This window comes from Seriola lalandi, unplaced genomic scaffold (assembly GCF_002814215.2).
Source record: "Seriola lalandi dorsalis isolate HSWRI2012SDOR001 ecotype SW California unplaced genomic scaffold, Sedor1 jcf7180002054519, whole genome shotgun sequence".
Taxonomy (NCBI): Eukaryota; Metazoa; Chordata; class Actinopteri; order Carangiformes; family Carangidae; genus Seriola; species Seriola lalandi.
Window position 1 is genome coordinate 339,047 of NW_019525072.1, and position 12,834 is coordinate 351,880.

The 12,834-nt window shown below is 40.7% G+C and overlaps 1 protein-coding gene across 5 annotated transcripts in view; it reads left to right on the plus strand.

Annotated features, from left to right (window-relative positions):
• Positions 1-12,834, plus strand: part of srcin1a (SRC kinase signaling inhibitor 1a) — a 46,495-nt gene that overhangs the window by 3,654 nt on the left and 30,007 nt on the right. For all 5 annotated transcript variants that reach the window (XM_087175934.1, XM_087175935.1, XM_087175931.1 and 2 more), the window contains exons 2-4: positions 2,407-2,433; positions 10,120-10,315; positions 11,612-11,907. In XM_087175934.1, coding sequence (XP_087032060.1) covers positions 2,407-2,433; positions 10,120-10,315; positions 11,612-11,907 — 519 coding nt within the window. The remainder of the gene's footprint in view (positions 1-2,406; positions 2,434-10,119; positions 10,316-11,611; positions 11,908-12,834) is intronic.

The window sequence follows — 12,834 nt, forward strand, 5'->3', positions numbered from 1 at the left end:
ACTCTTTTGTTGAGTTTTTTGTGTTTCCTGAAAAACCTGAAAAAATGACTTAGGCCATTATTTTAAGAGGGTGTCGATATATATATATATATATATGTATGTATGTGTGTGTGTGTGGTGTGTATAGCATTAAAAAAAAAAACAGAACAACTAGCTAGGAGACAGGGATTCTCCTCAGCATAAGGAGGAAATATTTCTTTCTGTTTAGTATAATTATTAGGAAACAAATCGACCCAGACTGTGTACTTGCTGTTTTGGCTTGTTCTAAAACTGCCATATGAGACCCAGCAGGCTTCAGTGTTTGTTTGCTAAAAGTATCACTTTGAGAGAATATAAATCTACCTCCCCTCCTTTTTATAGGAGGTAGTTTAATGATCTGGTCTCCTGTTTTTATCTGGAGGAATTTAGGGTCTCCGCATCTGAAGATTCGGGGTCCCATCATTAATGATTATATCAGAAAAAAATGGACTCAGCTGCAGCTAAGTAGTGTATGTTGATTTATTGGGAGCTCTTGAGGAATATACAGTTCATTTAACTTTAAAATCATACTCACTGTACATCCCTGGGCTGTGAATATGTCTGGGGAGTTCCAGCCTGCATAGACATCATGAGATAGAAATAACATATCAGGGAATGCATGAACAATGATTTGCAATTCTGGCTTGTTGTTTGTTTCTGTTTTGTTATACTTAAAGTTAAGAATTAAATGAAAAAAACAGCCAATAGGAGCTGCTGAAAGTTGGTGATAGTCAAACAGTTGCAGCTGAACAACTGTAGAAATGAAAAACAACTACTACATGTTTGCAAAAGAAATCATTTTGATCATCATCATCATCAAATCAGAATCTTTTTTTTTAAGGTGGTACATATTGTGTACAGTTAGTATTTAGTATATTGGGTTTTTAGGAAAGTTTGATTGACATCAGTCCTCCATCTTCTCCTATTTGTCCGAAACCATAAAACACAATGATTTCTTACATACTAACTGCTAAAAAACTGTAAAATGTAAATTAGCAAGTAGCACATGTTGTATAGTATATATTTGTGCATTGTGTGGAACTGGGACACAGCCCTGTTAATGTTACACTGTGTTAGATTAGATGTTTTTCTTGGCCAGGACACATTACTTCCTTGGATTACTGTAAGTAGAACACCTCATACTGGATCAAGACCAAACAAGAAGTCGTTCCAAAATAGAGACAGAAAAGGAAGAAAGAAAGAGAGAAAAGCATCAAGTGGGAAAGACTGGAAGAATGGCAACAGGGCCAAATGAGGGAACATTAAGTGAAAGATAAAATTACAATAAGGTAATAATCAGGGAAGATGCTGCCCCTGATGCTTGTGTTTACTGAAATAATCTTGGCTTTTGTTGAGACAGTATTAAAATGGAAGCCTGATAATGAAAAACCACCTGCTATCATAAATCAAAACTTGCCTGTCGCTTTTTTTTTTTTTTTTTTTTTTTTTTTTTTTATCCCTGCGCCTGGAGAGTAATGTGGGTCCTGTAGCAGCGAGGCTGAATGGACAGAAAATTGCCTGCAGATAAGAATAAGAACTAGAATAAGAGTTTGGATTAGAATTAAAATTCATGAACTCTGCCAAATCTTTTTTTAATTTTCCATGTCATTTTGAGGTATTTCTGGGCCATCAGTGGCTTGACCTGGTTTTAACTGTAAGGTAATTACGTTTTAATAGAAAAGCTGACTTCCTGAGGCCACTGCCAACATGCGAGCACCTTTTCATACATGGCAGAGCAGCAGGAAGGGCAAATGGACAGGTGAGATATACCAGCCATGTGCTGCTGAAAATAAAATAAGCAGGTGAGGTAGCGAGGTTCAGAGTGAAAGAGCGCGGCAGGTGGATGGAGAGCGAAAGAGACAGGCGAAGAGCGAGGAGGAGACAGTGCGGTTGTTGCTTGCCTGTGGCGGAGAAGTCTGGGAGAGAGGCCAGCGTCACAACAACAGAGTGGGCCGCTGTTTGATTCGATTTCACTCTTTTCATTTCCTCCCCTTCACCAGCTGCAGCCAACAGTGCAGTCTTGTTACAGGTGCCTTGTAACCTGATGCCTGCAAAACACAACCACCCCCTGCATTAACACCAATCACACTTTAATGATTGTTGTTTAGATGGCTGCATTAGATGACGCTGTCAACTATGTTATAATGAGTTTCATAAACAGCCTGTCAGAAAAAAAAACGTGTCACACAAAAACAATTTATAAAATGCAGCTGATAACGCTTTTTGTGGAGGATGCGTTGGATTATTGCTTCAAAAGCGTGCAGCCTCTATCTCCTGCCCAATCCAGTTTCTTCTTTATATCAGTAAACACAAGCCATTGTTAAGTATCTAACTTTTCCCTTTATGTCTCTCTCCTTTTCCTCCTTTGTCCTTCATGAAACTCCACAGCAACAGCCCAACTACTGGAGCTTTAAGGTCAGTGCTGCGTGTCTAAGTGTCCCTGTGTGTTTGTCATTCTTCCTGTCTAGTGTGCGTGCGTGTGTCATTTGTGCGGTGGGATCACGCCAGACTCCTCAGGCATCACTAGCCAATCTCCTTGGTCGTCTGGCTCCTGCAACACCCAGCTCACTTGGCGATTCTTGGCTCCTTGGGCATCGTGTGTGCGTGTGTGAGATTGCAGTGTGTGTTTGGTTGCGGTGGCAGAGGTGTCAGGGGTGGCGACAGCTTAAACTTCTCCATTTAATCTGCGGAAGACAATTCTCTTAGGATTTATGATACCTCAGTCAGCTAGCATTAATGGCTAGGAGTCACATGACCTTGCTGAAGTATTACTCAGACTGACTGAGACATTAAGAAGACACTTCAGACATGCCACCGAGGCATTATTGAGATAATGCTTTGACATTAGCAGAAATGCTCGAGCAATGGCTGGGATGCTAAAAGGCTTTTATCCACAGGTTGCACAGAGGAAATATAGGTCGTCTATGCGGTTGAAGGCCAGCATCAAGACATATTGAAAGTGTACATAACTTATGTGGAATTCAAAGAGTTTAGCCTATTTGTAAACTGACCATGCATTGTAGTGGGCATCACTCTGTTGTGGCACTACAGCTCAGAGACAGGAAGGGAGGTTAAATAAGTTACAGAATATATTGATGTGTGTGTGTGTGTGTGTGTGTGAGAGGGAAGATCGCAGGGCTTATCTGTGGTGTAGTCTTCCCTGAATCCCTGTTCACAGTATCATTTGGACAGGGTGGAAATGTTACTGAATATCAATAGCTGTATGCCCTGACCCAAGGGGAAGGCTAAGCAATTTATCCCTCACTCCCACAAGTACTTTAACCTCAAACAAGAGTGATATGAAATGGAATTTAGAGCCCCGTCCGTCACATGAATCTATTACACAACCAAACGATTTTAAACTCTGCAGGAGGGTTGCAAAACCTTGCAAGTATGAGTATGTAGGTGAGTGTGAGTATGAGTACGTAGGCATGAATATGAAGAATGATTGTCAAACCGTCAAAGTTTTTTTTAAATAAAGGAATCAAACCTATTAAAATATGTTTCCAGCCAGACTGAAAAACTTGAAGTGCTGAGTTTAAAAATAGTAGAGCTGTAACTGATGATTATTGTTTAATCTACAGATTATTTTAATCATTTTGTCCAAAAAAGTGTCAAAGTGCTCATTGTAATTTCTCAGAGGCAGGCGGACGCAATCAAATGTCTTATTTTGTCTGACACAGTCCAAAACTCACAGCCACTCAGTTTACAAGGATATAAAACAGAGAAATAGAGAGAAAATATTCTCGCTTTAGAGGCTCAAAACAGAGAATGATGATTATAAATCGCTTTGAAATTCACTGAAACAGTTAATCGCTTATCGAAATAGTTGATTCACTTTCTGATAATCGATTAATCTACTAATTGTTGCAGCTCTAAAAGAATATAATGTTTTATTGATGATTTGGTTCCTTGCTCTTCCTAGTGGAGTAAATTGCAGTTAATCACTTGTTGTTGCTTTGCAGCGGCCAAAAGAATACATCAAGTATGGTAGCTTTATCACCACACAGCAAGACTTACAATTTATTTATTGGCACCACAAGGTGCTGCAGTGGTAATAAAACGTCGAGTGAAAGAACCAAAATGCTCCATGTGGCTCCAGATCTAAAGTCATTTGCTTTCAACACACACACTGTTGTTGACACCTCATCCTGCTCAGTTTTCTTCATTTCGCAGTAAAGCTTCTGAAAGCCCCATCCTACTCCCTCATCCCACCACCTCTAATCTAAGCTCAACTCTCTCGCTGGATTCCCCTGCCTCCTGAAAATAAACACCGAACAGGACTACCATGAGGACTGCACTACACTCGTTTTACACCTCTGAAAAAAATATTCACATCTTATCAGACAGTAATGTATTAAATTCAGACAGTTTGTAAACCTTAAAGGAAATTGTCTGGAACATGTAGCTTGTCAACATGTATGAGGCTACTGTTTTATAGACTTTACTATCTATCAGAAGAGAAACATGGCAACAATTCCAGCCATCATCTCCATTCCCAAAGAGGACACCATTTTGCTCCCACTCCTTCTGAGCAAACTTCGTCTTGACAATGCAATTCGCAGCAATTTGGCAAAGCAATTTGTTCCATGCATTGATAACTCCTGGTATGATAAAGAGACAGGACTCAGGAATTGCATGTCCAGGCTGAAGATTGGCCTGAGAGTTGAAAAAGACCGAGAAATAATGATAGTGGGCGAAGAGCGAGCAGAGACAAACAGATGTGAGATGGATTGATTCAGGTAGCTGTTTTCTCTCTCCATTTTGTGAAAATGAGAGCTGTAGACTTTTTTTGTGTGCGGGGAAAAAGAGCCAGGATAGGGATAGAGAGAGAAAATGTCTCAAAATACTCAAATGCAGACACCTTGATGCAGCTCTGGCCTCTGCCGCTCCAGACAGAGAAAGAGGCAGATATGTTGACATAAAGCAGCTCAGCAAGAATCAGAAGCGAGCTTTGGGAGTGGTGGGAGAGGACAAATGAGTGACGAGGGATAAAAAGTGAGGACAGGAAGACAGACAACTGGAGGCAAAGACAGACGCAAGCTGTTGAGGAAGAGAAAGATATAATTAGGAGGAGAAATGAAAAGCTCTAGGAAAAAGATTGGAAAAGATGCAGGTAAGGTGTGAGGTTTGCAATTTTAACTATTTAACACCTGTCGCCATTTGATACCCTGGAGCCAAAGACTTCACTGTCATTTCTCACACATCAAGCTATGCTTGACGTGTCTGTTGCTGATGTCTTAGTCAAGTCCAGCAGAATAATGCACTCGGGGAGACAGTTAGAAAGAAGAGACTCGCAGCAACTATCATGTCATGAGCTGACCTCTGGACTTTTTTAGTACCAATTACTAAACCCCAGCCTAGATAGTAACAGACTGGCTAGTGTTTTGACAGTTCTAATAAAGTTGATTCTGACATGACAACCACATCCTCAACAATGCTGACAAAAGGGGAGAAAGGCAGCATTACTTGGTACAATTCTACTACAAACTGAAAGTAAGACTGGAAGGCTGGAAGATGCAGATATGTTTGATGCTGTTTATATATCATGGCTACAATTTTAGCCACAACACGTAAAATAATATAAATCAAGTTCAGTGCAGCCTGTAATGGATCTTGGATGGATCTTGTGACATGAGTCGTGAGGGAAATCGAACTGCAGAACTGTTCAAACTGCGAGACAGCTGACCAAAATGTAATGCCAGAAATCCATCCAATCATCTGACAGCCAGCTCATTGGTCGTTAAGGCAATTAATCAGGTGTCGTGACCCCTCCTTCAAACTGTAAAACAAGCAATCTGGCAGAAATTTCTCAGATAAATTTAATCTGGCCATTTAATTGGCCAGGAAGCACCCATTATGTTTCTCTACAGCATGTTTAAAACTGGTTCTCCTGTTACTTCTTTTGCATTTTTCATCAAAATATTCTGTAGAAGAAGGAGAAGAAGAGCAAATCAATTTTTTAAGGTCAGCTTATATTGAAGTGAAACTGAAAGCACATGCAGTTGTACAAGGTTAAGAGGTCTTCACATTAAGTAATGCAACAGTGAAGTGTCAGATGGAGTTTGATGAACTGTCCTCTCCTAGACATAAAAAAATTAAAACATACAAAAATCTCCCATTATCTTGACCTTAAAACACTGTGTGTGTGTGTGTGTGTGTGTGTGTGTGTGTGTGTGTGTGTGAATGCACTCATGCTTGTGTGTAAAAAAACACGAAACAAAAAAAGACATGGTGGGAGGCTGCGTTGAGTTTAATGCAGTTTGTAGCCTAAGGTCTGTTGTCAGGCTGCCGTGTACCGCTTTCCACTCGATTCGCTTATGTTGCGTGTAAGATCACCCTGTTCCCTCCTTGTTCCTCACTTGCGCCATGCCCTTATAACACTGTAGAGTTTTCGACAGTAATTGAGTGCTGTTGAAAAAGTCTAGATTACTCTAAAAGAAAAGGTTGAGGTGGAGGGAGGGAGGTGTAAGAGGGAGGATTGTAGAGGAAAACAAGAAGGAGGTAGAACCAGTTTCTCTCAAAGGAGTCTGTGGACACCATCATGTATAACATTGGCATGTCTAGCAGGACCAGATGCATGACCAGATGGTGTATTCACATATAACATTTACAATGCAAAATTACTGCAGAGAGATTTTTTTCAGTTTTCATATCACATAAACCACCAATATGGAAGTCAGTGTTGTAACAGGCCTGTTGTAACAAGGCAAGCTGATTAAGAGCATATATAACAGCAGCTGTGGTAAGATTACCCACATTCATATATTTGGATGTCATCATGGTAGCTGTTGAGAGAGTAGAGCATTACTCTGTCACTTTCCCTACTCAGGTTTTTTTTTCCTTTTTCAGCTGCTTCAGAAATTTTAAATGTGAGACATTGTGAGAAGTGAGCTCAGTCATGCAGCTGCAGCGGCACCGTATTCTCAATTCCCTTTTCCTTTTCATAGAAAGCTCCAACTAGGTTATTTAGCCTTGAGATAAAATTGTCACATGCAGCAGTAGAATGACTCAAGATTTTGAAACGTGGAGTTGCTCAGTGTTTTTCTTCTTTTCTCAGCTGTGCAGGGCGGAAAAAAATGAACAGATATTCTCAGGAAAAATTGTCTTTGATGTTTTAGACATGGTGGCCATTCCCATTCAAACTGAAAGCTGTTATTGCATTGCTATGCCAAATGAATTTGTCTGTTACCCTTACTGAGTAATTGGGTTGAGCTCAGACAGCTGGTTCCAATACAGTTCCTGTTCCAAGTTGGATAAATACCAGGATTTGTTCAGCTCAGATTCTAACAAAATGTCATATCAAAACTTTTTTCACTTGCCTTTTTATTAGCATTGAGAAATTCTACTAATTATACAGTAAATTTTGAGTTTAGGTCTGAGATTTAGGTTAAAGGTTAGTTTGACATTTTGGGAGATACACTCATTTCTTTTTGGCTGAGACTTAGCTGTGAAGATTGATACCATTCTTATGTTGAAATATGAAGCTATAACCAGTTAGCTTAGCTTAGCTTAGCAAAAAAGCTGGCTCCATCTAATGCTAACAAAAATCACCTGCTAGCCCCTCTGAAGCTCACTAATTTACACTTTATATATTGCATCAGCATTAAATCCTTACAAAAGCAAAAGTGAAAAAAACAACAATTCACTGTTTAATGGTGGGTTATGTGTTGGACTATTTCTTAATGGGGACCAGTAACTTCCTGTATTCTCTGCTGGTTGCCTGGCAACTGCTCAGAGCCAAGAAATTGTGTGGTCGTTACCTTTGGACAGAGCCAGGCAAGCTGTTTCCAGTCTTAGTGCTAAGCTAACAACCGTTGATGGTAGCTTCATATGAAGTTACTGCATTTATAACATTCCCTACCTGAAATTGGTGAATACATAACAAAATCTAAGGAATTCAAAGAGATCAGATGAAATGGTACTGAACACCAACCCTACCAAATATGTCTGTTATACCATGTTCACTTTGAATTTGCCTCTCATGTCTTTCATATCTCACTGTAGTTCACCAGAATATGACACAGTATGTGCTGCTCCTCTGCAGAGCTGTTGACTGTGTTATTGTTGTTCAGTGTGGTCACAGTTTAGATAAATGACCCTATTAGAAAACATGGTGGGTGTTATCTGTCAGAATCACCATCCCTCTGCGTGCTCAGACACTGTCTGCCACCACTATCACTGGACACCACCACTATCATTCTGTGTGTGGGTGTGTGTGACTGAATTATGTATGATAGTGACAGAGGGAGAATACACTACAAAAAGGATTTTTCCAGTTCTCAGACCTGATGGGGGTTTGTAACTAGCCTCATAAACACATGATTTAAAGAGCAAATTCTCAATGATAGTCCCATGTACTGTAGTGTAGTTAATGTACTGTACTGTACTGCTGCAACAATGAATTATTTAATTGATTTACCAATGTTTAATCAGCAACAATCATTTATCTCATTGATAGATGAGTTACATGATTAATTGACTAACACATCTATCTAGCAGCAAGCTAAAGAGTCTACAGCCATGCAAGCAGCTCTGTGAGGCTGTATTTAGGCATAGCGGTGCTTTGAGCTAAATGCTAACATTTTCATGTTAAGTAGTTGTAATGTTTACCATGTTCACTGTCTTGTTGCTTGTTTTTAGCACCAAGTTATCACTGAACACAAAATACAGAAGAGGCTAATGGGAATGTATTTTGATTTTTTTTCAGTACTTTTGCTCATAAACCACAATATTAAACAAATTGAAAGATGAGTTATATAAAATTTCACAGCTGTCCAAGTAATTACATTACCATCCATACAGCCATGCTGCTAGCATAGCTAAAAATGTAAAGCATTTTCCAGTTTGAGTTTGATGATCTGCTACGTTTCTTTGATTTACATATTTTTAAACTGAATACCGTTGAGTTTTGAACTGTTGGTCAGACATGAACAATTTAAGGATTCCTACTTGGTTTCTCAGATATTTTGATGGAAATTTGTTTGCTTGTTTATTGTCATTTTATGGATTAAATGATTAATTAATTGAAAAACTATCTGTGATTAAAGTGATTCTAGTTGCAGCCCCAGTTTACCGTGCAGCATGGCCTCCTGGCTTATTGCCCAGCTAACAAAATCACAAATGGATGTACAAATGTGTTCTGTTTATTGCTGTGTGTGTGTGTGTGTGTGTGTGTGTATGAATGAATTCAAATAGCTCTCCGCTGTGAGCGCAGAGATGGCCCTCTGTGTAGCTTCTGTCAGAGTCTCACATTAATTAAATACCACATTAATGAAACCCACAGTAGAGCCATGCTGCAGTTTGACTCAGGCAGACGAAGGGAGAGGAAGAAATCCTTGAAAAGAGGAAAAACTGTTCACGGTGCAAGGAGGAGGAGACAGGCAACGCTACTGTACTGTGGCTAAGGATATGTCTGCCTCTGCCATCCAAACAATCAGAAGATAGCATTCTGGGAGCTCATTACAGCAGCCTCTGAGCTGGAGGAGACGCTACAGCAGTGGGGGATCAGGGAGCCAGTTCAGTGAGCTCAGCCCCAGCTGCACTAACAGTCTTTCATTGAGAGACGCCTGGGCATAGGCTAGCAGGATAAACCCACAGTGACAGCCCGGGATTTGCATGAGCTTCTCCTCCCATCCCACAAGCATTCATTTAAAGTTTGTAGCTGCACAGGGACAAGAGTTTGGATGAGGGCATGTGGGAGGTGTGCAGAGTTGAGTAAACATGACATAACTTATGCTAAGCTGGAGCACAGTTTCCGGCTTAATTTTACTCCTCACCCACTGTAGGTGATTCATGGAGGCTGATGCCCTGGAGTGCTGGGCCATTTGAGTACAACTTTATTGTGTTTTTCTGCTGCAGCATTCAACTGATGTCAGATACTGTGACGCTGGTAATTCTCAATGAATGACTAGTAGCTAAACCATTGTCAAGGTCTCGTTAATCTTGTTATGTGGTTCATTGTGTGGAGTCTCATTGTGTGTTCACTGTCTCTTTTCCGGTTGGTGTTACTCCATTGGCCACGTCCAATCCATTCTTTCCGCCTCGATTTAACCTCTCAGTAGATGATTTTGTTTCTCCATGTGTCTTCTCCCCCTGCAGAGCCGCAGTCCACGGCATTCCCAGTCTACCCAGTCTGGGCTTGCCGACCAGGCCGCCAAGCTCTCCTTTGCCTCTGCTGAATCCTTGGAGACCATGTCAGAAGCTGACATCCCCCTGGGGTTCAACCGGATGAACCGCTTCCGCCAGAGCCTGCCGCTGTCCCGCTCTGCCAGCCAGAATAAGCTACGATCTCCAGGTTAACATTTGAAGCACCTCTGGCAGGTTCTGTCACAACACGCTGGTTGGACATGAGGAGAATTTGCGGCTGTCTGTTTACTTAATATAGCTGGTGATGTGAACCCTTCCCTTTCTGTGTGCTTACACAGAAAGGGTAGGATTGTTATCCTCTCACTTCATTCACTGTTACAGTTTTATTTTAGTCTAATTGCTCTGTTGCAGAGAACTCGAGAGCAGTAACTCATGACTTTACACTTAGAAAAATTCATCTTCTCACTATAGACAATATATTTGCAATTTATTCAGCCAGAATGCATGAGCAAATGTTTTTTCATTAATTCTGTGCAGGTAGTATATTTTACAAAATTTAGTACGGAATTATTAAATCATAATATTTTGCTCAGGTAATTTAGTGACTGTTTATTTGACTGTAACACTGCACACCTGTACTGAGGATATGTTTATATGCAACTGCATGAGTATACTACAGAGTCAAGAACAGGTTTACTACAAAAGGACTTTGGGAGTGTAGAGAGGATTAGTGTGAGGCTGGTTCAAACTCATAAAGACCAAGGTGTGGTGTTATATCAGCCACGCTGAGAAAAAAAAAAAGTGGCTGTAAAACTAAAGTGGCAGTGACTGATGAACAGAACAGCAGCGCTGTCAATCTTTCCACTCCATGTCTCTATACTAACCACTGTCTTTGTTTTCTTCTCTCCCTGATTCGTCTGCAGTATCTCACTTAATTTTGCTTGATTTTTAATCACTGGTCTTTCTTTGCTTTGTTTGTTCTTTTTGTTTGTCCCACGGTGTATGAAGATGAATATTCAGGTTAGTCAGGCGTCAGACTCGTCTTTTCCTACAAAATCAAGGGGGTTGCAGCAAAGTTTTCTGTGAAGTGTGGCTGTTTTGGGGTAGTCTAATATTCCCTATTTCTATTTAATTATTGGTAGGAAGTAAGTTTTACTTGAAAAAGTAGTACTAAAAGTTCAACCTAACTTGAAGATAAATCTTCGCACTCTAGTTGTGAATTCTCTCAGACAGCTCCCACAGGCCTGTTCCCACATTCAAAAAGAGAGAAATGATGTTTACACTGTCACTGATTGTTCATGCTGAGATCTTATAGTAAAAATCATTAATCTAGAACTCGTATACCAAGAGGCAGAACATTTGGATCATAATTAACAACACTGTAGCTTGAAAATGGCAAAACACTCCACAAGATTAGACAGAATTACTTTTCTAGTTGTTTTCTCTATCCACTAAAGCCATTACCTTCTGGCTCAGCCATCTCTTCTCTATTGCCCTCATTTAGGCGTGCTGTTCCTGCAGTACGGGGATGAGACACGCCGGGTGCACATCACCCACGAGCTGAGCAGCCTGGACACGCTGCACGCCCTCATCGTCCACATGTTCCCTCAGAAGTTGACAGCGGGTATGCTGAAGTCACCCAACACAGCCATCTTGATCAAGGATGAGGCACGTAACGTCTTCTACGAGCTGGAGGATGTGCGGGACATCCAGGACCGCAGCATCATCAAGATTTACCGCAAAGAGCCCATCTATGCTTCTTACCCTGCTGCTGCACACCTTGCTAATGGAGACCTGAGGGTGAGGAGAAAGGAGCTGGGGGGAGTGGGGAGGTGAAGAGGCCAATCCGGGGTATTTTAGAGCAAAAAATGATGTCTGATCTCCTGCAAGTCTGATGTTTGACAACTGAGTCGTCAGTGAGAACTGCTATAATAATGTACCTCTACAAAAAGAGGAGCAGTGTGCTTCTTTGGCAAGGTAATAGTGTTTTTTTGTATTTCAATGGTAACTTTGACAGGCTGTTGCAGTGCATGTGGGCTAGTAATTTAACAGGTATTCCTCCTGGAAATGGATTTTCTTATCTTCAAGTAGGCCATCTGTTGCTGTGCAGACACCAGAGAACAATGTTCCTCTGTGAAATGAGCATATTTTAACAACCGAAGCTATTTCTGCTTCAGTGAAGATCAAGGAAGCCTGAGGGAAACCTTTTTTTTTTTTTTTTAATTATTTTATACAAAACCCTGCTTACCATCTGTATTATTCACACAATACTGCTATTAACGATGCAAACAGGGAGTGAAAAACGACAATTATGCCTGTCTATATTGTGGTGTGCATGTACTGTGCTGTATGTTTTGTGTGTGTGTGTGTGTTTGTGCACACTCACATGCATGTTTTGTGCCTGTCTGTACAAAGGCAAAAGTAAAGAGAGAGCTGACCGACACCCTTAAACTGCAGACGCACATCTTTTTTAATACGGCCTCAAACTGAGTTTGATACCAGGAAATCCTACAGGCACGATTTTAAGTGACACTTTTATTGAGCAACACAGAGAATCATCAAAGTTACCCATCATCTTTCACAGTAAATGTGAGATCCACAGTACAAGGAGATATATCTTCTTTATAACTGTTCGAGACTAAACGCAGGCTGCATCTTAACAAGCATCTTGCCATTCATGTAGTCCTGTGCATGTTGTGTGTGTGTGTGTGGGGGGGGGGGGGGTTC